Below are 24,003 nucleotides of genomic sequence, written 5' to 3' on the forward strand. Positions count from 1 at the left end.
TTGAAGCCTGAGGCAAGAGCCTGCATGCAGCCTAAACCCTGAGTTTCTCTTTCTCTCTCTCTCCTCTCAATGCTGACTGCATTGATGTCGGAAGGTTTGGTGCTGATTTCCATCCTATTAAAGATTCATCAGAAGGACTCATACATTTTTCCAGCAAATGAATCAATTATAGCGAAACCACTGCAGCAAGTGTTCCCGCCTCTTTATTTTAAATGGATTTATATAACTTTTATATAACTGGGAAATTGTCTAAAACGTGAAAGTACATGCAGTATAAACAATTATATGGGGATTCAAAGATGGGTTTCAGTATCACTTCCACAGACTGCTGTGACTTCACTTGGTCTGCAAAAACCTGTGGAATTCACTTCACTGGATATGGCACAAACTTTTCCTCCCCAGTCTCCCTGTTCCAACACAAACACATTCCCAGTTTTCCCAGTTTTGGTACACCACTAATTGTCCCCAGCACTGCAGACTTCCAGGAGCCTCGTTCCTCCTGTTTGCTCCACTGCTATGTTTCCACCACTGTCATGCGACACCTGCTGTGGGACTCCCAGCACTCCCAGCACTCCCAGCACTCCCAGCACGCTGGCGGGGAGGCGACAGCCGGCACGAACATCCAGCGTGCAAACTCACCAGCGCAGGCTGGAAACACCATCCTAGCGACACCGTTGGTGATGGCTGAGGGAACAGTCTCCACTGGGAGAAGGAAATAGGATCGAGTAGGAAACTGGCTTGTAACACCTGCTTCATTGTATCACCTGCTTCACGGTAACACCTGCTTCATGGTAACATCTGTTGTAACACCTGCTTCATTGTATCACCTGCTTCATGGTAACACCTGTTGTAACACCTGCTTCATGGTAACACCTGCTTCACTGACCCATATAAGAGAGTATCAGGTCTTTTTTCTGAGGTCTTCATTAGTCATTCAGTAATGTTTTCAGCACTCTAGTCCTTTTACTTAGCATTTCAAAAAAATTAAAAGTAAGAAGGATTTCCAGCACATGCAATTTCACCTTTACAATGTGGTTTATGAAAATATTATCTAATCGTAAAATATGTGTTGATTTCATTTTACTCAGGCAGCCTATACTGTTGACCACTCTTGTTACCTATAGACAAATACCATTAAACACTGTTTTACTGTATGAAATACATTATTTAACAACTAACTATCTTGTTTTGCTGTGTGACCCACAGTTTAAAGACCTATCCCTTATGCTCCACAGTTTAAAGACCTATCCCTTATGCTCCACTGTTTAAAGACCTATCCCTTATGCTCCACAGATTAAAGACCTATCCCTTATGCTCCACAGTTTAAAGACCTATCCCTTATGCTCCACAGTTTAAAGACCTATCCCTTATGCTCCACAGTTTAAAGACCTATCCCTTATGCTCCACAGTTTAAAGACCTATCCCTTATGCTCCACAGATTAAAGACCTATCCCTTATGCTTCACAGTTTAAAGACCTATCCCTTATGCTCCACAGATTAAAGACCTATCCCTTATGCTCCACAGTTTAAAGACCTATCCCTTATGCTCCACAGTTTAAAGACCTATCCCTTATGCTCCACAGTTTAAAGACCCATCCCTTATGCTCCACAGATTAAAGACCTATCCCTTATGCTCCACAGATTAAAGACCTATCCCTTATGCTCCATAAATTAAAGACCTATCCCTTATGCTCCACAGTTTAAAGACCTATCCCTTATGCTCCAGTTTAAAGACCTATCCCTTATGCTCCACAGTTTAAAGACCTATCCCTTATGCTCCACAGATTAAAGACCTATCCCTTATGCTCCACAGTTTAAAGACCTATCCCTTATGTGCCACGGATTAAAGACCTATCCCTTATGCTCCACAGATTAAAGACCTATCCTTTATACTCGACAGATTAAAGATCAATCCCTTATGCTCTGGTCCAGGAACCCTGCAGTACTGTGTAGTGCAAGGTCACTCAGAACCATTATTAAAAAAGTCAGGATATTGTGTTCAAGAAATCATTTGACAAATAAAACACTGTCTTCCATTGACCCATCCTCTTCTCAGCTGGAGGAGCAATGCCCCGTTAATACGGATATTCTCCCTCACCAGCTCGTGCTCACACTGGCAATATTGTGTCCGTGTGTTCTCCTGGTGGGCCTGCTCCTGAACCGGAGCATCGACTGCATTGTTCTCAGAGTGCCGTGTGTAGTCCTCGCCCACACGCGAGGCCCTCGGGGCTCAGGCACGCGCAAATCCAACATGCCGGCAGTAGAGGGCGCTATCTTAAGGCACGACACCCCTCGCCTTCCTTTGTTCACTCAGAACGAAACGCTGTGTTTCAAGCAGCGAATGTTTGTGACATAAAACTGAGATGAATCGACCAAAGAATCTGAGCATTTTGAGTGACTGAGCTGTCAGTTGCTTACAAGTTGTCACACAGATAAACAGCGGTGACAGCTCAAAGTGAATAAACTGCAGGGTGTGAGAGAGTCTCGCCGCCATGATGCGCAGAGAGTGAAGCTGCAAGATGTGTGAGTGTGTGTGTGTGTGTGTGTGTGTGTGTGTGTGTGAGAGAGAGAGAGAGTGTGGGGTCTCTGGCAGGGAGGTGTAGGGGTGTGTGTGTGTGAGTGTGTGTGTGTGTGTGTGTGAGAGAGAGAGAGAGAGAGAGAGAGAGAGAGAGAGTGTGGGGTCTCTGGCAGGGAGGTGTGTGTGTGTGTGTGTGTGTGTGTGTGTGTGTGAGAGAGAGAGAGAGAGAGTGTGGGGTCTCTGGCTGGGAGGTGTAGGGGTGTGTGTGTGTGTGTGTGTGTGTGTGTGTGTGTGTGTGTGTGTGTGTGAGTGAGAGTGTGGGGTCTCTGGCAGGGAGGTGTAGGGGTGTGTGTGTGTGTGTGTGTGTGTGTGTGTGTGTGTGTGAGAGAGAGAGAGAGTGTGGGGTCTCTGGCTGGGAGGTGTGTGTGTGTGTGTGTGTGTGTGTGAGAGAGAGAGAGAGTGTGGGGTCTCTGGCAGGGAGGTGTAGGGGTGTGTGTGTGTGTGTGTGTGTGTGTGTGTGTGTGTGAGAGAGAGAGAGAGAGAGAGAGTGTGGGGTCTCTGGCTGGGAGGTGTGTGTGTGTGTGTGTGTGTGTGTGTGTGTGAGAGAGAGAGAGTGTGGGGTCTCTGGCAGGGAGGTGTAGGGGTGTGTGTGTGTGTGTGTGTGTGTGTGTGTGTGAGAGAGAGAGAGTGTGGGGTCTCTGGCAGGGAGGTGTAGGGGTGTGTGTGTGTGTGTGTGTGTGTGTGTGTGTGAGAGAGAGAGAGAGTGTGGGGTCTCTGGCAGGGAGGTGTAGGGGTGTGTGTGTGTGTGTGTGTGTGTGTGTGTGTGTGTGTGTGTGTGAGAGAGAGAGAGAGAGAGAGTGTGGGGTCTCTGGCTGGGAGGCTGGATAATCCCTGATAACCCACAGAGCTGACACAGGACACGGAGCATGCATTCCCCTCACACTTGCACTGTCGTACCCAAGTATGAGCAGGTGTAAAGGTGTGTGCGTGTGTGTGTGTGTGTGAGTGGTTTAGGATTAAGATTTTTAATCCCACTTAAATGAATTGGCCCCTAAATTCCAAGTTCACATGCAGAAGACTGTTGTGTCAACATGGAGAGAACATGGAGAGAACATTTTGCATAGGCTTTGAATATGAAAATGTCTAATTCAAATTACAAATCAATTCAGATTCCAAGTCCAGCTCCACAAAGACACCTGTTAAATGCTTATTTTCTTGGGTAACCAAGAAACGGGAGTGACAAATTTGTTCTGCATCGCACAAAGGCGTTCTAATTTATAATCGCAATGTTAGTCTATGTTTTAAAGAGCACTATTTAGCACATGGCCAGTGACATCAGGCCCAAGGTGTAAGGTGATAAGCACTGGGCTATTCCTGCCCTGGACTGAGCCATCTCCCCGCTGTCCACCTCACGGAGGACTGGGAATGACGGGACATGACCGGGCAACTGTGCGGTGTTAACCACTAAGGACACACAGGGCCCAGTCAGACGACAGCGGGATATATAAAACAGGACTGGCACGAGCAATCCTTGATTTTCATTTTGTTATTCTGTAAAGGCTTAGCAACAGCCAGCAGGCATATTTAAAAATGTACCCTGTTGTTGTATATTATATAACAGGTGGTGAAAGAACGGGAGCTTTCTGAGTTTTTTGATCAAGAAATGGTGACTGACGATCACAAAGACACAGTGGGGGAAACATTTTCATGAAAATCTTTGTACACCAGCTGTTTTACTTTATCAAAAGAATGTAAATAGGTTGAAACGGTTGCATTTCGAATCATAAAGCTCTATTGCAAACTTTTATTTTAAGAGTAGGAACCATTTGTGTAGGATTTGACCTCTTCTCAGTCCGATTCTGAGAGTTTACTCTGTGGCAGTGTGCCCGCTACTAACAAGAATCTATCTAGTGGTGATTTACCGTTACAGCAAGTGTTGCCGCTTGGACGCTCACTCGGACAGGCAAAACCCAAGGTCAGGCAGAATGAGCCGTGACCTTTCGGTCCTGAAGGGATTCCATTAGCCTCCAGGCTGCTCTTGGCTTTAGTAATGCCCTCGGCCGAAGGGTTTTGAGACGAGTGTTCGTTGAACTGCTTGACTGCACAGCGGAGATGACATCACTCCCTGCGGTTCAGTCACAATTAGCCGCGCTTAAGGACGCGGCGTGCGACTGCAATGAGCTTTTAGCGTCTCCGCACGAGCCTCCGCGTTTTCGGCTTATTAGAGCTCCGCGAGCGCCTCTGTCATAAATCTGCATCTGAGTCCACATCCTGTGAGTGCCATATGGGGAGTGTATTATGAATTATGAAGATTAGACAGGCGCTCTACCTCTAGTAAGCACAAACAAATCAGTATCTCCAGGCTTTCCACACCCGTGGGTTCTCAGAAAAGCACCATATTCCCAGAGAAAGTAGACATTTTTCCAGTCTAATTAAGCACCATATTCCCAGAGAAACAGACCCTAAACAGAACCGGGATAATGACTGAGAAGTTGAGGCACTTCTCTTTTTGGCCTCAGCAGAGATACGCCGATGCTGTCTCTCCGGTGAAAAGCACAGCGAGGTAATAAGACAACTAATAAATAACACTTCCTACTAATTGCCCAGGAATCTGCTTGGAAAATCGGGTACTTTTAAAGCCATCTGATATCTTTAAAGCAGAAAATAATACATAACGCTAATGAGGAGGAAGATGTCACGAAGAATCTTTAAAAAATTATTTATTTAAATGTATTTAAATCGGTGGGGATGGTACGTCTGTGGGACAGACAACGTCTGTGGGTCCCAGCCAACACCACAAAGCTTACAGCAGACTCAGACAGGACCAGTTTACTGTACTGAATACTGACTGCCATTAGCAGTGTTAAACATAGACACACAATCACGGTTCATTAGAACATCAGGCTATAATAAAACATTTTGTGGGAATATTTGCAAGTGTGCAATTGTACATTCAGAAAGAGCTGTAACCTGTGCGCTCACTTCATTAGCATAGCCGCTCTTATCTATGAGTGATTGGCTGTGATGAAGTAGGTTTGCTCCTGAATGAAATTCGTTATCTGTAGGCCTCATTAACTCTGAAGGTCAAAATTGCAAATTAAATAAGCATTACCTGGAAGTCCCAGCAGAAGTCTCAGGAATGTGCTGACATGCACTGATTGGTCCATCAGAGTACATGGTATCTACCAAAGCCATGTTTGCTATCAGCCTCACAGGTGGAGCTAGGACTCCAGGACTCCAGGATTACAGGACTCCAGGACTACAGGACTACAGGACTCCAGGACTCCAGGACTCCAGGACTATAGGACTATAGGACTCCAGGCTAAAAGCATTGTTATTGTTATTAATTGTTATTGTTATTGTTGAGTCTAAGCTGACACAAGTGTCAAGACAAATTATGAATGTTCCATAGCCTGTGAGTATGGAGTACAGCCTGGGCTCCCCTCTGCTTGCGGAGACGGATTCCGTGAGAGCCCAGGAGACTTCTGGGTCATGGATGCAGGCAAATCTCAAGCTGTTATTCAGAGATGCAATCAGAAGACAAGCAAGGAACACATGGCGTTAAGTGTATTCAATGGCAGGAGTTTTGTACCTGATAAAACAGTCTTCCGATTCCAGTCTGTTGGGAAAAAAGCACTAAATGAGTGCGATAAGTGCAAAGAGCGGAGACTGCGAACCCTGGATCTCTGCCAACTTCATGACTTGTATGCTGCGGACAAGGTTCTGGGAGCAAGCCCCAACGACGTGGCCAGAGTCACTCCTCTTTGTCAACGTGTGCCGACGTCTTCCTCTGCGTCGCGCTTCGCCAAAGGGATCTGTGCAGCAGAGTCCAAGTTCCTTCTACATCTTTGTCTCTTACTCTTTCATGCGCTCGCTCTCTCTCTCTCTCTCTCTCTCTCCGAGCAACGCTGAGGACAGGCAGAAAATCTCCACCATCCTCACTGGATGGCATCCCAAAGACAATCACTTAAGAGTAAGTGATGAGTTATTGATTCCTGATTATTTTACCACAGTTCCCTTGGTGCAAGCAACCCTATTTCATCAATAGGAAAGAAAAAAAAGCCCAAATGAAGCAAGGAAAGAAAGAGAAATTCAGCAGGCAGGAATCCTGAATCCTTAGCAGTGCTGCAGCGGCGTGGAACGCGGGAAGTAGCGAGCGGAAGATATGGAGAGGGCAGCGGATGAAACGGACGCAGCACCCGGGTGTAATTACGCAGCATTCCTGCTGCTCCAGGCTTTCGCACCCAGCGGGGCGGAAGACGCTCCATCAGGCCAGGCGCCCGCGCCCAAACGCCGCGGGTCCGCTCAGCCGGGCCGCAGGTGAGCCGGAGAGCTGCACGCCATCTGCATGCCTGGGTAACGACTCCTCGCGAAAGATACGGTGGCCTGGAAATGAAGGTCAGTGATGCGGGAGGGTGATTATTAGAAAAGGAGATGAAAGAAAAGACAACGAAACGGATTAAAGGGAAAAAATGAATGAGACTAACGGGACACCCCAAAATCAAGGAGGGCGTGTAGTTGTAGTGCGTTGCGTGAGGCGCGTAGTGGAATTGATGGATTTGAAACGGCGTGTTTGGTCCGGGCTCACGTTCTGACTCGTCCTGCTCCCCGTGAGGCGCTCATACTGTTTTCTTATTCCGTCAGCCATGCAACGCGTCCGGTAAAGTGGTGAGCACAGCGATCCATCCAATGGACCAAGAAGAGCTGTACGTGTGTGTGACACATATCTCCCCCCACACACATCTGTCTGAAGCAGGGAACACTGGCTCTCCATGCGAATGTGGGCTGGTGAGTGGCAGACTCCAGGTGAGCAGTGGGCAGTGTGGCACTGTGGGGCGAGACGGCCCGGGCCTGACGCCGAACATGCCAGCATGTCACAGTGCCAAGGTGTCAGGAAGGAAGCGATGAATAGCCTCGCTTAATATAAAAACACAAACAAAGTCCTCGATTTAGTTTTCTTTTGCCTTTCTCAGCTAGAAAATGTTCAGTTTGAAAATTTCCCAGCAAAATACTGTTTATCAGATAAGATGAAGGTGCCCTTGACGTTTGGCCAGAACAACGTCCTCTGACAGACACACATAAACCAATCTTTGGAGAGTGGCTCACCAAAGATTACTTGACTGCTCTCGCTCTCTCTGTCCTTTTGTGCGTGTACTCGTGTGTGTTCGTGCGTGTGTGTATGTGTGTGTCTGTATGCGTTTGCGCTCGACTGAACGATAACCTTCAACATATGTCATATAATAATGTAAATGTAAATGTAAGTCAATGCGTAAAGACGTCGGTACACCTGATAAGCGTGAAGGAGGTTTGACCTCAGAAGTCACATGCGTAACCTCTTCCAAAGCATTTATAGCGGGACACATATTACGGGAAGCAGTTTTCTCTACCACAAACCTCCATCCAACTCCAGCTTCAGAAAGCATTCATTGAATGACATTTAAATATGCAACATATGCCATTAAGGTTCATTAAAATATGTGTGTGTGTAGGAAAAGCGTAAGTCAAACGTGACCTCAACAGAACCACACTGTGCGCAAACGGAACACGGCGGAGCGACTTTCCGCTGCTACTCGCCAATGAGGTTTTAGAAAATGCTTAGAGATCAGAATCCAGGCCATTCTAAAAAGGGCGAGTGTACAGAAACTTTTTTTCTCGAAAAATCGAAACACCTGAATACTTAAAGGTAAAAGTACGGGCATGCTGAGCGCGAGGACGGTGAAAGATGTGCCACCGGTGCCCTGGCTTTCGCGAGACCAGTTGAATAGGCAGTTTTCGTGACTCACTTCACGAACCTCGTTCTTGATGATTTATTTATAGTCGTTGGCCACAATGCAGCCTCTCCTCCGAAACGCAAACGATGTACTCACCGCTTGCGCTCATGGCTCTGGAACAATTGCACCCGAGGCAGTCCGGCGGCACTGCTGCTCCTGCAAAGCCCCACTGCCCCCGTGGAAGTTCCGCGAAAGCACCCGAAGTGAACTTGGAACCCAATTACCAACGAATGCAATGTAGATGCTCCCAAATCCTCCCGGCATCGCCTCCGAAAGCCCGCAGCGGAACCCAAACCCCGTGCGCTCCGTGGCGACCGCGAGCCGTGGTGTCGCCCCGGTCCGCGCTCGCGCTCGCTTCTCCCGCAGGTCACCGCCGCGTTCCAGCGCTCGCCCGCATCCTCGCAGCGGTGACGTCAGGCGGCGGACGATCCGAACGGCGCGTTTCCGCGGCTCGCGCAAACAGAGAGGAGACGGGCGGAGAGGGCTGGGTTTGCGCGTGCTACGCCGCGCTCACGGATAGGACCAGACACGAGCGCCCTCTCCTGCGCGGTCCGAATAAACACAATTAGATAAAAAATCAGGCTACACCGTGCGGGGAAAAGGTCACACAGCAAACAACGACAACGGTAAATTGCTATCATAAATTAATACATTCTTAATAGATGCTAGAATTCCACAGTGCTTTAAAATGTGCCATGGTTAATATCCATCTTTCTATTTTTGTGTTATTTAGTATCCTACAACAAAATGAAATACATTTTCAGCTCAAAATATATCGCATATATTATATGTATATTTTCTAAATACGAGTGAGAAATCGGAAACAAACACACGGACAATTACTATTTCACTTACTTGTACAACACACCAGAGGGCGCTGTTTCACTAAATTAAATTTTTAGCCCAGCAGGTCTGCTATGCGTGGCATATTTGACCTGATCAAATCAGCTGTTTTTATTTATAAAAAAAAAAAAAAGTTTTATATGGGGGAAACAGTCTCCATCCGACCATTGTACTTTAGCACAGGTCAAAGAATGGAAATAAAATTGAGGAGACATAAGTAGGCAAGCATAAACCATGCCCAAAATGGCTTTTTAAAAGCATAGAAAAGCTTTTTAGCTATCCGTGCACATAAACTTTTACGTTACAGCTTCTTGGCCATTAACCACATGCAGTATTTTGTTCAGGTTCATGCAGAACACAGACACCCTAATCACAGCCAGCACGTGTATTCAAGCCCTTTTCTGTCTTTGCCTGCCTGTGGAGTGGCTTCTAGGACCACTTTAACCAGGCAGTCCTTTATCCTGCTGGTTCTGCTCTTTCTCATCATGTTATACTAATGCTACTCTTCACTTATGCAGTGTGGGCACAGTCCTGAGAAACACTGAGGCACTCTGGAAGATAGCAAACGGAACAACAAGGGGATGCAAGAAGGCATCTCTCTCTCTCTTCAGCCTGAGTGCATGTCAGATATTTTTAACAGCGCTGTAAGGTCTGACAGGTGAACTGGTGCTCATCATTGCTCCACCCTCAGCTATGATGCCCCACCCCCAGCTATGATGCCCCACCCTCAGCTATGATGACTCTACACCTTCTAACGTTTCCTCCTCAGTTAACCCTGGTCCATACTCCCCCAGTGGAGAGAGAGAGAGAGAGAGAGAGAGAGAGAGAGAGAGAGAGAGAGAGAGAGCGAGCGCTATGGATTCAGATTCTGATCAGGTTTAAGTAGAAACCCACTGTAGGGGGGAAAGGGATTCATATGGATCTGAACTGAAATCCTCATATGACCTAATTGATTTTAGGATTGTAACCCAGAAGCAATGAGCCTTGCTGGGCTTACTGACTTAAAAGTAGAATTTCAGTGTCTACATCAAATTTTCATGTTTAGCTGAAACACTGCAATGTGGACAAGACTGTTTTCAGCAAGACTGTGATCAGCAATTGTGGATGGTAAAAATCCTTCTGACATACTTATTGTACTTCCAGTGGGATTCATCAAGCCCACATCCACCTGTGCTAATTCTCCCCGATGGGTGTTCGATGAAGTGAATTCGTGTCTGGCTGTGGCTGTCATGTTGACAGGGTGCAGTCTGTGGGAATGTGTTTGCGAAGGCTGGGGAATGCCCGAAGAGCGGCCGTGGTGGGCTTTGGCCATTGTGCTGGAATAGGATCATCCGGAACAACAGGAAACCGGATTTCCTGTAGGCATTAGGGCCTTTATTCAAGTGGTAACCTTTACGAGCAAATACAGTTCCTATAAATCTACTGCATAATTACGTCACACGCGCCCCCTTATGAAGTACATATATATTATGACTATCTGTTTTGCTCTAGTGCGCCATCATTCATATCAATACAACAAAACCGCACCTCATTTGACGGAATACAGAATGCGGAATATTATATATTATAGTTCCATGAGTGGTCAGTGACTGAGCCCTCTGTTGTCCACTCCACTGTGAGGACACGGACCGCATGCTCTCACGGAGCATGCACACAGACGCGTGCCTTACTCCACACGCCTGCTAGGGGCCACTTTTCAAATGGCTTACCAAGAAGCTTTGCAGTACGTGATCTGTTCCGCGGTTTATGTTTGACCACCCGGTAAATGGCGGCGCGCTGGGACACAAGCTATTACCTGCCCCGCCAATAGGCAGATAAAGCCGTGAAGTGGAGGAATTTTGAGAGCAGAGGTCGCTTGTTAAGTGGGGGTTAGTCCAAGGTGCAGCACAAGGAAACTTGCTGCTGTGAAACACCATAAATATGCTTAGAATATTATGGGATGTTCATGTCACAGATAATTTAAGGTGCTACGGGAAGAACTGAAGAAATTTTAGCAGGAGCACGGCTGGCATGCAGACCTAACCAGGCGTGCGTTTTACGCAGGGAAGGCACCTTCAAAATGCAAGTTTTCGGGCGTGTCTGGGTGGAATGACTAAACTGATTGTCACGTCTGCTGGCTCTGGTTATGGTGTATGGAGAACAAGTCCAACCTGATAGATTGCTTCATTATGACTGCAGGTGTAGAAACAATCCTTCCTGTATGGTTCTGTTATAGTGGTATGATAGGAATATGAAGACCTGGGTCTGAAATTCTTCCTGTATGCCTTGTCTGATTGAAATGTTATGAACGAGAGATTTGATTTGTTTCCGTCCTTTGTATCTCGAGAACCTAAACAGGTCCCTTTGACCTGACCTAGAGGACGGACTTAGAGCATGGAACAGTGCAAGGGAAAGGCCAGGGGACGAATGATAAGACTGAGGGAGAGAACAGTTTAAAAAAAATAAGATATGAGAAAATAAAAAAAGAGAATGCAGAGATAGTGAGAAAAAAGAGTCAAAGAGAGAAAGCGGGAGAGAGAGAGAGGCAGAGAGAGAGAGAGAGAGCGAGAGATTTAGAGGTGGAGATTTCCTCAGAGCAGAGACTGGTTTCTCTTCAGCACACATGTGACAGCGACACCCACCCACACACACACACACACACACACACGCACACACACGCACGCACGCACGCACCCCCTTCCCACACACATACACACACACAAACACACACACCCTCACACTGTGCTACGGGAGCTTGCCAGAGGAGCAGCAGTTTCTAGCCGTTGGAGCTGCGCTCCACTGCATTCCGGCGCTCTTATGAAGGACGACGGCCAGCCAGGCAGGAGCGTGTGGGACAGAGGTACTGCATGTGCACTTAGCGCACCTTCTTTTCTGCCTACATTCTTCTGCTTGAATCTTGTTTCAACTTCATTGCTGCAGGATCAGTTTAGTGTGTGTCGGCAGAGGTTAGCAGCCCTGGTCACATGTTTTCAGCTGTTGCTTTCACTTTGGCACTTTGGCACTTTTTTCTTGTTTCCTCTGCCGGTCGCCGGTTCAAGTGCTGCGGTATCTGCGTCTTTCTCAGTCTCAGATCACAACATAAAGACAACGTCTTTCATCTCTAGCTTGGATCCAGTCTAGCGGTTAGCCTCTCAGTCCCTGTTCACTGGCTTGTGAAGTTAGAAGAACACTTTGGCCCACGAGGGAGACATTCTAAACTTAGTGCTTACAGTCTGGGCTCAGGTTACAATGCTTCCCTCTCTCTCCCTGACAGTGGCACAGCTGAGGAACAGATTTCCTATCCCTGATGGATGTTAGAGATGTCCGTCTTTGATAAAACACAGTTCCCACAGTCATAATGCCGCCAACATTACAATAGAAATAATGTGTAATTGTAACATATGGTACTCTAATATACAGCATTGGAGGTTATGTCTGCATGCACGACTTTACTGCTGCTTTGGAGTTCAAAGGACTTTATAAAAGCATAATAAAATGCTTGTCTTGAGAACTTCTACAGCCGTTCAGAGTTTTATTAGATTGTGCTGACTAGACAGTCAAATAGGAGACGCTGTTCTAGAGATGTGCTGCTATATAGCTGCAGGCTATTTACAGCTGGAAAAAGACCAGCACAAATTCCATTAGCTCCTAACAGACTCTGTTCTGGCACATCCGCTGAGAGTGGAGATCACTGTCCTCTCCAGACACATATGTGTACCGCTTAGACATAGTCAGCAAAATGAAAGAAAGACAGAGAGTGTCGGGCTCATTTCAGGAGCTGGGAGGACAGTCGGGTGATGTTCACCTTGCGCTTTATACAGAGTCGTATGTTGAGCTTCAGGTGTTACAGTGACGCTGGCATCTCCTGAATGCGCTCCCAATCTTTTCCCACTAACACGCCCGTGGAGCACCGAAGCCACTAGATGGTGCTAAATATCCGGATCCTTCCTCTCCAGCACTTGCCACTGGAGGTTTACACAGGAACTTGGATAAAAATAATAAGAATGTCCTGGCATGGGAAGTGCTGATTGTCGTGGGCACCGTGAGATGCTGGCACGGCTGGCCTGGAGCTGGCAGCATGAGTGCTGCCTCTGGAGAGGAGGAATAGAAATCCAGAGATTAGAGACGGACACGCTTCACACACTGGGATCGGGATGCCTGCTGTGCTGTTCTCAGTGTGGTTGTAGTCTTTGTAGTCTTAGTTTTATTGTGTTACAGCCAGAACCATAGCACTCATTTTACAGAATTCCTACACGCACACAGACACAAACACACACACACACACACACACATGCCTGGCATGCAGTGACACGGACCAACCTACACCAGCATGCCAAGAGCAAGACTTGCATTGTACGTTAAATTCACACAGTGCACAGACCAGCCAGAGAGAGGAAGGGGGTGAGAGAGCGAGAGAGAGAGAGAGAGAGAGAGAGTGGGAGAGAGGGAGAGAGAGAGACAGAGAGACGGATATGAAGAGTAAGAGAGTAAACACTCAAGATGCAGACACAACGGCAAAGAGAGTAAGAGTGCACAGGAAAGGGAGAGAGGTGGGAAGCACTTCCAGAGAGAGAACAGCTTCTCTGCTGGCCAACATTCACTGCAGCTAACGCGGCTCCCTGTCAGTGCCGGGCCCGGCGACTCTGAGCGGGCGGGTTCATCGTCCACGCCATGGCATGCGGGTGCTGCTCATGCCTCGTCTCCTGTCTCAGAACCTGCTTCTTGCTTTCAGGTTGGTGTTCATCCCGATTCTTGTAGGGTTTTTGCCATGAGAAGGAAGAGACACTTACACAGGCCGACGTCAGTGCGTTGCAGTGCGAAATGGGTAATAGGGTTATCCATGAAGGTAATGCCCACAGAGATATGGCTGGTGTTCTTCTCTTTGCACTGTTCTGACTAACTTTGTGACATGCAGGCTAATGGGTTGGTGTGTCTCCTGCGTGATTAATGGGATCTTTTCGTTGCTTTACGTTTGTTTGGGGCTGTTTTTAAATGATGCATTATTCATTGCCAACTTGCCTGGCTTGGGACTGAAGCTTTGGCTATCAGCAATGATCGTGTGAGTATAACGAATCTCAAATCACTGGCACCTAAAATCGCATCAATTTGTAGTCCAGGTTCAGACTGTGTTGACATGACTGGAACCCTAATGGTTTCTAAATGGGTTTACCATAAAGTGCATGCACCTCTGTCTGAGTGTATTGTGTCTAACATGTGTTGACCCCTGAACAGGCTGTGGTGCTCTCTTGGTGCCCGTCCAGATGTGATAAACTCACCTTTTCTCTTAATGTCTTTTTGATTCAAGGCGTCTTTAGATTTCACAAGGTTAATGTGCTTTAACTCCTAACTAACGGCCCTCCCCTTTCCTTAGACATATCAACTGCTGGACTTGATGCTTTATGGGACGAGCCCCCATACACAATAACCGGAGCCAATGAGCTCATTCCAGGAAATGATGTCATGGCCACTGGTAAGAGTAAATTACCTGGAATTAGGTGACACTGACAATCGACACCAAACACTTTTACAGAACACAGTCCCGAACACAGACTGAAGCTACTGGATTGATTTTTGTCAAATGCACTTAACAAGAAAAATACCTTAACTGAACTAAAATATTAACTAATACACTACACAACTTAACATCAGAGTTCATAGCTTTTGTGTGATATACTTGTGCTGGATTTGAACATCCTCTTTATACAATGGACAAAACTGGGAAGGTCTACCCATCCTGAGGACACAGCAGACTGATATTTATAGAGCTGCCGCAACGCTGCCATCAATTCCTGCTTTTGCTCAGTAGGAAGTTGCATGATTGCTACTGCCGCTTTGATACGCTGACCGCTGTGCTAACCGGTCAGCGCTGCGGCTACCACATGTGAGCGGAAGTTGGAAGACGTTTGTCGTTGTGTTTAATAAGTCATGAGTTCGTTAACTTAAGCTTGTAAGAACTGGTTCATCTTTGAGCCGCTGCTGGCATGGGTCAGAGACCGGATCAGTAGCCGAGCGCGCAGCACGCGGCGCTGTTTCCACTCCCGCTGTTCTGAGGTCAGTTTCCTCTGTCTGGCGCAGGAGAGGAGGAAGTGCACAGTGAGGTGGAGGTGGAGGATGAGGGGATCACTGGAGAGAGTTACTGGAAGAGGAAGGAAACCCTCAGCAAGACCAGCTCCATCTCCCTGCCCGTGGGCGAGCGCTTCTCGTCAGGTACCTCCATAAGGGCTTCTCCGTCTGGTTGACCTGAGAACGAAGGTGCCAGTAATGGACAGTAATGGCATGTGTGATTTAACGAGCTCTCCCAGCTAATGCCCTGATGTGTCCACTCAGCGTTATCATATCCTCTCAGAAGTCCTGAGTAGCAGAGATCTAACTGCTCACAGAGGGGGCGGGGCATGCCGTCACTGCAAGGCTGTCAATACAGGACAATGCAGGACATAACATAATTACGGCTACATCCAAAGTCCTTTCCAAAGTAGATATGATTTAGTGCTTCTGTGCGATGACGATGATGCACTGCCTTGCCTGAACAAGACGTCTGACTTGGTTTTGCTTTATCTGTGTGGTCCAGACGTGCTACTGCTGTTTAGGGGGAGGAGGAGGTCAACGCTGCAACCTGACAGTAACCTGCAGGAGGCGCTGCGCACCAGACTGAGGGTCGTCGAGAGTAACAGCCAAGATGTCATTCAGCTGTTTAAAGTAACCGTGCAAAATGTGGGAATGAAATGCCAGACAGCTGTGCTGGCTTTTCCATGGATTTAAGTCGATGTGATTTCTTCCAGGATCTGTCCGCGCGGTTGGTTTCAGTGCATGCGGAAAAAGACCACTTTGTTGTCACCTTCAAGACCGTGGAGGAAATCTGGAAGTTCTCCACGTACCTGGCTTTAGGTAAACCAGCTGCACGCTATTTTATTAACCTTCCATTCAAATTTTCAGATTTCTTGCCCTTGCGTTGTGGGATTTTTTTTTGATGCGTGCTTTTGTGATTTCAGGATATGTAGCAAGGTGCCTGGAGAACTTCCTGTGTGATGAATCTTTCTGGCTGGACCCTGTGATGCTCAGCGATGTGGAGATCTGTGTGACTGTGGACGAAGAACACCTGGCGCGCCTGTACCTGGGACTCCTTCTGCAGGAGGGTCAGAGTCACTTCACCATTGTACTGCAGTTCAGCTTTTAGGGGGAAGAACGTACTTCACTTTTCATTTCTCTGTGTATAATGGGGAAATCTCTTTGTTTGGTCACCTGATTCAGGAGTAAACATGAATACACCAGGGCTGCAAAGCAAGGACACTTAGAGCTCCCAGAGGTTTCCAAGAATTCCATGTTTTCCAAGAATTTAAACCTCGGCCCACTCAGAAAACGTTTTTATTTCGCTGAACCGCCCAACGCCTAGGACAGGATGATGGGGGGAAAACAAAATCCAGTTACAGAATGCGATCAATAAATAAAATAGGCTTTTATGATTTTGTTTGTAGGTTCATTCTTTTCCAAAGCTCTGCTGACTCATGAGCTCCCCCAGGAGGAAGAGGAACTGGCCTACAGGAAGAACGACCTTGTCATGGTGAAAGACACCGGGCATGAGACGGTGTGGGAGGGCACACTGCTCTCCAGTGGCAAACATGGCCTGGTGTCTGTTCACATCATGCAACCCCTGCCATACCCTTTCTACCAGTGAGTGCCCCGACTGTCCTCACCTCAACACGTTATGGTAATCTCAGCACGGTAGATTTCAGAAGAACGGGCGGGGCTGGGTTTGCTATCAGGAGTCACGGTCAGGGTGACCGAGCAGCGTGGCAGAATATTGTCTACCTTATAACTGCCCTGTTAGAGTGACACAATTGGTACTTTGTGTTTTAAAAGGTGGTTTCTTAGGAAGTACCCAGGCAATGCGGGAGGGGTCTCATCTGCAAAAGGCCTGTTTGACCAGCCTATAGGTGAGGCATTGATGCTAAACACTCCTAATGCTATGATTAACTCCTGAAATTAACCATGAATATTTACTCTGTGAGCACGAGCCATCTTGATTGCTTGGTAATGTTTATTTCTGCAGTAACCGGCACCTGTGTGGCAATAGTAGACTATTATCCGACAGTTAAAGATGAACTGCACTTCAGTCAAGGAGATTTGATAGAGGTGGACGGCATGCTCCTCAGTTCCATGAACCTGTTCATAGGACGACACCTCTCCAGTGGACACATAGGGTTTGTCCACAAGACCCACGTGAAACCTGAGAATATCAAACCACTGTAAGAAACATAAATAAAAGTAATAAGTATTAATAAAAAAGTAATAATACGTAATAATTCAAGCTTGAACAAATGACCTCCCTCTCAATGTACAGTAAAACGTTTGAATCCATTAGCCCCTCAGCACACAAAAACGTAGATGTTTCAATGTTTTACTTTATGTACATTTTGCTAGTCATTGAGAACAACATTCTTATTTGTGACGGCAGCCATCCAAGATACGACAGCCACAGATAAAATAAGTAAATAAAAAGGAATGTAAGTGGGAAATAGCAAAGCAACACTAGCTGTGTACCAACCCAGTAGACAAGCGCGTCTTTTCAGTTGACCTTGTATCTGTTTCTCTGTCCCTGGCTGTTGGCAGGGGGCTATGGGCGAGTGCAGTTATGCCATGGTGTGAGGAAGAGGTCAGAGTCACGCGGCTGATAACGATGCCTTTGTTTGTCTCTCCACAGCGACAGACAATTGGTCTTTCTGAGCGAGGAGGAGAGAGTGGCTCTCTCGCAGTTTAACCCCTGCCATGAACAATGTCACACTGGACTGCTGAACAAACTCTTCTCCACTGACATCAGCACTGTGTACAGATTAGGTGGGAAACACAAGCACCATCTGTCTGGAAATCCCCTGACATTACTAAGGGGGAAATGATTTTCATTTGCATGCTGTTTCTGTTAATGCTGTTTTGGTTAATGCTGCTTTTAATGCGTTAACAGATCGACTGGACAGCTCAGATTTCAATTATATCAGAAACCAAGGTAATCTTTTGCTCTTGGATTTATGACATCAAAGCACATGTGCACATGCACTTGTACTATGTGATATTTCAAAAACTCAGTGAGAATTTGATTTGCATAATCTCCCAGCACAGAAACCCCCAGTGGATTCCAGGAAGAGCATTATATCCACCATTTCGGAGAAAAGCGATACACCTCCCTACCATTCCTCCCCACGCCCGTCTTTCTACACGTCTCAGAGTTACCTGGAAAGGGATCACGAGGTGCTCTCCTTCAACCTGGAGGACACTTTCCGAGAGATGGACGAATATGAGGAGGACCCGCCCAACTACGTGGACGAAGGCGTCTGGGAAACCGAAGAGATGGAGTGTGTCGACCCCATTCTGACCCTCCTCAATCTGGATCACTTTGAGGACTCTTTCCGGGCACTCTATGACCTCTCCTACTCCTTCCTTGACACGGTGTTCGAGGGCCTTCCAGAGGACGAGGTGCTCCTGCACCTGGAGAGTTTGCGGGAAGGAGCAAAGAAAGGGAGCTTGCTGTGGGCTCATCGCCGGGCCTGCTTCCTTCTGGGCAGGCTCTCCGCCAAAAAGCTGAAGTACTCGCAGGCTCGGGTCTACTACGAGGAGGCCCTGAAGATCCCCGTGGATGGCTTTGAGGACAAAGCGCTGCTGATCGCTCTTTACACCAACCTTACCGCCGTCTACCTCAAGCAGAGGATGACAGATAAGCTCCCCGATACGTTGGAGAAAGCCAGTGCTCTCATGCTCTGCCTTCCCTGCCACAGCTTCTGCTCTCTGGATGAGTTTGAGCTGCTGAAGCCGATTCTATGCAAAGCCGTGGTGGACAATGACCGGCACCTGGAAGCGAGGACGTGCTATCTTGTTCTTCGCCTCTTCCTGCTGCAGAGGAAGGTGGAGGAAGCGTTGCCATTTGTGGAGAGACTTCAGTTCCTCACCATCACTCTCTCAGCAGAGGAAGAGAGACCCGTAGGGCCAGTGGACCTTAACTGGATCTTGTGCAGGCTGTACCATAAAAAGTACTTGCCTTACCTCGCTTTGGCCTCCCTCAGCCTAGACTCGGGCCAGGACCATTCCTTGGATGATGCCTTCCAGAAGGTGGAGCTGTTTATTAAGAACTCACTCAGGCTGAATCCTCAGTGGAGGGAAGGCAGCAGCTTGCCCCCAGCCCAGGTTGTCATTTACCTGCAACAAGCCTTGACCATTGCCAGCTGTGGAGAGGACCCGAGGACCCAGAGGGATCTGTGCCTGTGTCTGGCCAATGTGTACCAGCAGTACGGCGCCCTGGATAAGGCGGTGCCCTACGCCCAGCAGGCCGTGCAGGCCGGAGGCCGTGTGAATGAGGAGGAGGGTTTCGAAGCATCGGTGCTGCTGGCCTGGCTCCTGGTGCTGAACAATGAACCAGAGAGGGCCCTCTCTACTCTGAAACCCCTTCTCCAGTCTCTTAATGAGACCGACAGCCCCACGCAGCGCGGAGTGGTCCATAACCTGCTGGCCTTGTGCCTACGCAAACGGGGTGATGTTAGGGAGGCGGCGCGGAGCTTTCATTGTGCGCTGAAGATTTCGCAGGAGAGCGGGAACAAGCATAACGAGGCGCTGGCCCTGTCGAACCTGGGCTGCCTTGCTTTGTCTGTAGGGGCTCCAGTCCTGGCAGAGAGATTCCTGATGCGATCCCTGCACCTCTTCCAGTGTCCTGACAGCCCATCGGATGAAGAGCATGTGCAGGCCCTGCTGTGGCTGGGCAGAAGCTATAAGGACAGACGAGGAGGTCAAGAGGTCAGGCTTTGCTATGAGCTGGGACTTCTGATCGCAATCAGCGCCAAAAATCTGCACAGTGAGTCGGGCAAACGCTTCCCTTTTGGGTCTTTGGAGCTTTTTCTTCTCATCACATGCGAAAATCTCAAACTATCCATCTGACCTTAAAGTGTAAACTGTGACGGTCGCATTTCTGTTACAGGTCAGATGGTTGTGGCAAAGAGGCTGAGTCGCCTCTATGCCGACTTGCTGCTCTATGGGCAGTGCATCATCTATTACGAGCACTGTGTGGGTCTGTCTAGACAGATGAAGGATAAACGACAGGAAGGAGAGTACCTGGAGATCCTGAGCAGCCTCTACCTCTCACTCAACACCGAGAAGTAAGACAGCCTCGTGAATTTTTCTAATGATGACACGCTGGCACTCTCGTACTACTTTTCTGAAACTTACAGACTTTTTGTAATAATGTACATGCGTATATATGTGTATATCATTAACATTTAACACGAATTTGATTGAATTTAGCAAACTGCAATATACTACAAAGCATTAATGATTTTAGGTCATCAAGGAAGTCTCTGGATTATACCAAGCAAAGCTTGAGGATTTCCATAGACTTGGGGAAGAGAGAGGAGGAATCTGAGATGTGGCTCCAGGTGGGACGCATATACTACCTGATTCAGGAGGACGAGCTGGCTGACATGTACCTCCAGGTGAGGGACAGGCACTAGAGCATCGCATCTGACTACGTCTTCTACTCTAATAGCAGTTCTTGCAAGAACCTGACAATTATCTGAAATTTTACATTTTCATTTTTTTGGCATTTAGAAAGTTACTTACAACTTACAAAGTACAATTTGCACAATTAAGGGTTAAGGGCCTTGCTCAGGGGCCCAACAGTGGCAGCTTTAAGGGTTAAGGGGCTTGAACTGGCAACCTTCTGATTTCTAGTCCAGTACCTTAACTGCTGAGCTGTTCTGTAAACCAATTGTTGCAGGCAGCAGTGACAACAGCGCTAAGGATGAATGACCCTCACTTCACCATGAACATCTACGAAGAGGCCGGAGACGTCTTCTTCAAAGGACAAAGAAACCGAATGGCAGCACTGCCGTTTTTCAGAGTACGTGTCCAATACTCACCTCACGTGTTCACTACTCACTTCACACATCTACTACTCCCCTCACGTGTTCACTACTCACCTCAGCGCGCGTGGTTCTTTTGAGCTCCAATATCCAGACTTGAGGTGTTAACTGCATTTGCGCTGCCGGGGGAGTGACAGCGTGTCTGCTGACCAGCGTGTCTGCTGACCAGCGTGTCTGCTGTGTGTGCAGGACGGTGCGCTGCCGTTTGCGAGGAGCATCAGGGACGTGCACTCTGAGTTCAGGCTGCTGAATAAACTGTCCGAACTGCTTCTGAGCCAGGGCCAGCAGCAGGAGGCCCTGCAGTATGCCACCCTCGCAGTGCAGATCAGCCCCAGCACCGGTACGGGAGCCCCACACCTCCCCTAACCTTCACTCTTCATCAGCTGCAGTATACTGGCTCCCATATCACATGCATAGCCATTTGTTTTGACATAGATGTGACTATGAAGCATATCGACACTCTCTAGCATGTTGGGAATTTCTCAGGGAAATTCATTTTGCAAACCTAGTACTATGTCGCCCCCTGCAGTTATAACACAAACACTACATGTGAAAAAAAAATGAAATTCAAGTTCCAGTGTTCATTCTTTTTCCCCTTTGCCCTTCTTTGTTTTTGAACTGATTAACGAATCACTCTCTGTGTCCTCCTGTTAGGTGCGAGTCTGCAGGAGAGGGTGGCCTACCATCGCCTGGCGTCCGTCTACTACTGTCTGCAGCAGTACGAGCTGGCTGAGAACTACTACTTGAAGGCTCTGTCCCTGTCTCCTGCTGTCCTGGAGCATGTGGTGGAGGCGCGCTACTATGTTAAAGTTTACAGCCGACTGGCCAATTTCACGCTGCACAAGCTGAAGGTGAGATGCAGACAGTGCCGAGAGCATGACCTTTCATAAACCGTCACATGACCTTTCATAAACCGTCACATGGCCTTTCATAAACCATCACATGACCTTTCATAAACCATCACATGACGTATCATAAACCGTCACATGGCCTATCATAAACCGTCACATGACCTTTCATAAACCATCACATGGCCGTTCATAAACCATCACATGGCCTTTCATAAACCATCACATGGCCTTTCATAAACCATCACATGACCTTTCATAAACCATCACATGGCCTTTCATAAACCATCACATGACCTTTCATAAACCATCACATGGCCTTTCATAAACCATCACATGACCTTTCATAAACCATCACATGACCTTTCATAAACCATCACATGGCCTTTCATAAACCGTCACATGGCCTTTCATAAACCGTCACATGACCTTTCATAAACCGTCACATGACCTTTCATAAACCGTCACATGACGTATCATAAACCATCACATGACCTTTCATAAACCATCACATGACCTTTCATAAACCGTCACATGGCCTTTCATAAACCGTCACATGACCTTTCATAAACCGTCACATGGCCTTTCATAAACCATCACATGACGTATCATAAACCATCACATGGCCTTTCATAAACCATCACATGACGTATCATAAACCATCACATGACCTTTCATAAACCGTCACATGGCCTTTCATAAACCGTCACATGACCTTTCATAAACCGTCACATGACCTTTCATAAACCATCACATGACCTTTCATAAACCATCACAGCTGCAGGTGCACTCCTACAGGATCCTACTGATCCTGCACATAAATTATGATGATTTTTGCATAAAGATGCATTTATGCATGACAGTGAAAGCAAGCAACATGACTCCAGATTTCCTTGAGACGATTGTGATTGCTCCTCAGGACGCGTTCGATGCCATGGGCTATTTCCAGCTGGCTCTGGCAGCAGCACTAGAAGACAGAGGAAGCCCTCGCGCCCTGTACGTCATCTACATGAAACTGGCAGAGATCCATGCCAACCATCTACCCGACCCTGAGCTGAGCCACAGCTACATGGCCAGTGCGCAGAGTCTGAAGGGGGAGCTGGCTGACCACACGGGGTGCTGTGGCTCCGAGCAAGACTCGGCTAACGCGGAACGTTCCGACTCCGAGTCTCCCGACATGTCCCGCCCTGACCTGGACTGCTCTGAGTCCAGCAGCAGGAGCGACACTTGCGTGAAAGACATTAGTCTCGCTGCGCCTGACCAGACACAGACCGAACACACGGAGACCGAGTGTGCTGACCACAGCCGAGAAGATCCAATGGACGCTGGTCACCCAGAAGACAGCAGCCCTGACTCACAGGACACCAGCAGCATTAATCTGACAAACCACACCAGCCACAGTGGTCAGTGCATGCAAAGTATTGACTGAACCGATTTGGGCAGGTTTGCTTGTCTTTGTAATTTCTTTCTCCCACAAAGAGAGCTTCATTATGACAATGAAATATTTAAATGTCTTGTATGTATTAGTTTTGGTCATATATTTAACATTTCTTTCAAATATCGGAGGAAATATTTTCTGTTCTCTGAGAACTCTGATTTTTTTCAGGGTCATTAGCATAATTATATGATATGGATATGTAAATATATGATATGGACATGTAAATTCATGCTATGGATATGTAAATATGCCTGTTGATTCTTTATTATTCTTTATCTGTATTATCTTTTTTCATGTTAAATTGATCAGTCTTTATTATTTTTTCTACTTTTAAATGGTTTTCAAAGCAGACGTATTTAAAGTCACCATTAAATACCCAAACTAAATTCTGATATTTTTGTCTATGTTGTCTCTATGTCACCATGCATCGTGCTGCACAGCTATATAACAGCCTGGTGTGGGTTCCTAACACTCTGTGTGATAAAGTCATTCATCACGACTAACCTTTAATTCCGTAGTAAAGCAATGGCGTGTCTACACTGTACTGCACATATTCTGACGTTCATTATATCAACCTTACTGGACTTCACTGGGAAGTCCATTTAAAATTAGACTGAAACTACAGTTCCTAATAATCGCCGCTAGAGGGCAGTCGAGACTGTCAATCTTTCTTACTGACACGGGAATAAGACCAGGCCTGAGCAAACTGATT

The 24,003-nt window shown here is 47.3% G+C and overlaps 2 protein-coding genes across 29 annotated transcripts in view; one reads left to right on the top strand and one right to left on the bottom strand.

Annotated features, from left to right (window-relative positions):
* Nucleotides 1–8,768, bottom strand: part of ablim3 (actin binding LIM protein family, member 3) — a 46,353-nt gene extending 37,585 nt beyond the window's left edge. For 7 of the 21 annotated variants that reach the window (XR_014117685.1, XR_014117684.1, XR_014117683.1 and 4 more), the window contains exon 1: nucleotides 8,386–8,766. Coding sequence is in view for 16 of the 21 variants with exons in the window: in XM_081699326.1 (XP_081555452.1) it covers nucleotides 8,386–8,398 (13 nt within the window). In the remaining 5 variants the exon portion in view is untranslated. Of the gene's footprint in view, nucleotides 1–8,385 lie in introns of all 21 variants that reach the window. The other 14 variants (XR_014117681.1, XM_081699327.1, XM_081699324.1 and 11 more) reach the window with 6 other exon arrangements.
* A 2,947-nt stretch (nucleotides 8,769–11,715) lies between these two features.
* On the top strand, nucleotides 11,716–23,683 carry sh3tc2 (SH3 domain and tetratricopeptide repeats 2). 8 transcript variants are annotated; one of them, XM_027025725.3, is made up of 19 exons: nucleotides 11,716–11,971; nucleotides 13,844–13,957; nucleotides 14,483–14,581; nucleotides 15,187–15,318; nucleotides 15,680–15,807; nucleotides 15,891–15,996; nucleotides 16,101–16,244; nucleotides 16,584–16,779; nucleotides 16,969–17,042; nucleotides 17,159–17,354; nucleotides 17,810–17,943; nucleotides 18,068–18,109; nucleotides 18,218–19,942; nucleotides 20,066–20,243; nucleotides 20,426–20,576; nucleotides 20,861–20,983; nucleotides 21,195–21,345; nucleotides 21,660–21,856; nucleotides 22,773–23,683. In XM_027025725.3, exons 2-19 carry the CDS (start codon nucleotides 13,933–13,935, stop codon nucleotides 23,280–23,282), a joined length of 4,311 nt encoding a protein of 1,436 aa, XP_026881526.2. In that variant the 5' UTR covers nucleotides 11,716–11,971; nucleotides 13,844–13,932; the 3' UTR covers nucleotides 23,283–23,683. The 8 variants fall into 8 exon arrangements, 7 of the variants coding, with proteins under 7 accessions (XP_026881526.2, XP_026881528.2, XP_081555141.1 ...); XM_027025727.3 differs by lacking the exon at nucleotides 14,483–14,581 and having other exon boundaries at nucleotides 11,717–11,971; XM_027025724.3 differs by lacking the exon at nucleotides 13,844–13,957 and having other exon boundaries at nucleotides 11,730–11,971.
* Nucleotides 23,684–24,003: the final 320 nt, after the last annotated feature.

Source organism: Electrophorus electricus, chromosome 16 (assembly GCF_041902795.1).
Source record: "Electrophorus electricus isolate QZ-2024a chromosome 16, ASM4190279v1, whole genome shotgun sequence".
Classification (NCBI taxonomy): Eukaryota; Metazoa; Chordata; class Actinopteri; order Gymnotiformes; family Gymnotidae; genus Electrophorus; species Electrophorus electricus.

Bases quoted from the DNA above. Each gene is read 5' to 3' on its own strand.
- sh3tc2 (XM_027025723.3), top strand. From the start codon at position 13,783: ATGGCATGCGGGTGCTGCTCATGCCTCGTCTCCTGTCTCAGAACCTGC. The intron at 15,319-15,679 runs GTACCTCCATAA...TGTGTGGTCCAG, and splicing joins GGGCGAGCGCTTCTCGTCAG to ACGTGCTACTGCTGTTTAGG. The intron at 16,245-16,583 runs GTCAGAGTCACT...TTTTGTTTGTAG, and splicing joins GGGACTCCTTCTGCAGGAGG to GTTCATTCTTTTCCAAAGCT.